Source organism: Penaeus monodon, chromosome 24, assembly GCF_015228065.2.
Source record: "Penaeus monodon isolate SGIC_2016 chromosome 24, NSTDA_Pmon_1, whole genome shotgun sequence".
In the NCBI taxonomy this organism is placed as follows: domain Eukaryota; kingdom Metazoa; phylum Arthropoda; class Malacostraca; order Decapoda; family Penaeidae; genus Penaeus; species Penaeus monodon.
The window spans coordinates 181821-182344 of NC_051409.1; the positions used below are offsets into that span (position 1 = coordinate 181821).

Below are 524 nucleotides of genomic sequence, written 5' to 3' on the forward strand. Positions count from 1 at the left end.
AATTCAACCAGTAAGATTAACAGTTATTTCTCGGTAGCTTTAAGGACACACGCAATTATCCTGTCGACGCTATTAGGCTATTTCTTGTGTTTTTATCTTCTTAGGCGTGAATGCGATAGATTAAGAAAATGAGATACTTTGACGAATAACGTTCACACCCCCATTGCAGACCATCCCGTGTCGGAGGCCGAGGAGGGTCTTCTGCTGCCACTCCTGCAGCTACGGTTGTTTTGGCACTCCTGCTCACTTCTTTGGCTGCTCGCTAAAGGAGGTCTTACGGTTGGCACTCCTGCTCACTTCTTTGGCTGCTCGCTAAAGGAGGTCTTACGGTTGGCACTCCTGCTTACGGTCCCTCTTCACAACGTCCCAAAGGCCTTTCGTAAATTCCTGTTTTTTTGGGTTTTTTTTCAGAGTCTTCGAGAAGTTTATTTGTTTTCAACTATTTCGTTCCTTAAAGAATCGTTGGTTATTTTTCTTTTTCTTCTTTTTTCTAAACACGTTCGGTTTAGAAATATCCTTATGTG

General features: G+C 42.9%; 1 protein-coding gene across 1 annotated transcript in view; it reads left to right on the forward strand.

Moving 5' to 3' along the window:
* Positions 1 to 518, forward strand: part of LOC119588469 (probable chitinase 2) — a 24188-nt gene extending 23670 nt beyond the window's left edge. Inside the window, exon 9 of the mRNA XM_037937115.1 lies at positions 166 to 518. Within this exon, the coding sequence (XP_037793043.1) occupies positions 166 to 266 (101 nt within the window). The 3' untranslated portion in view covers positions 267 to 518. The remainder of the gene's footprint in view (positions 1 to 165) is intronic.
* Positions 519 to 524: the final 6 nt, after the last annotated feature.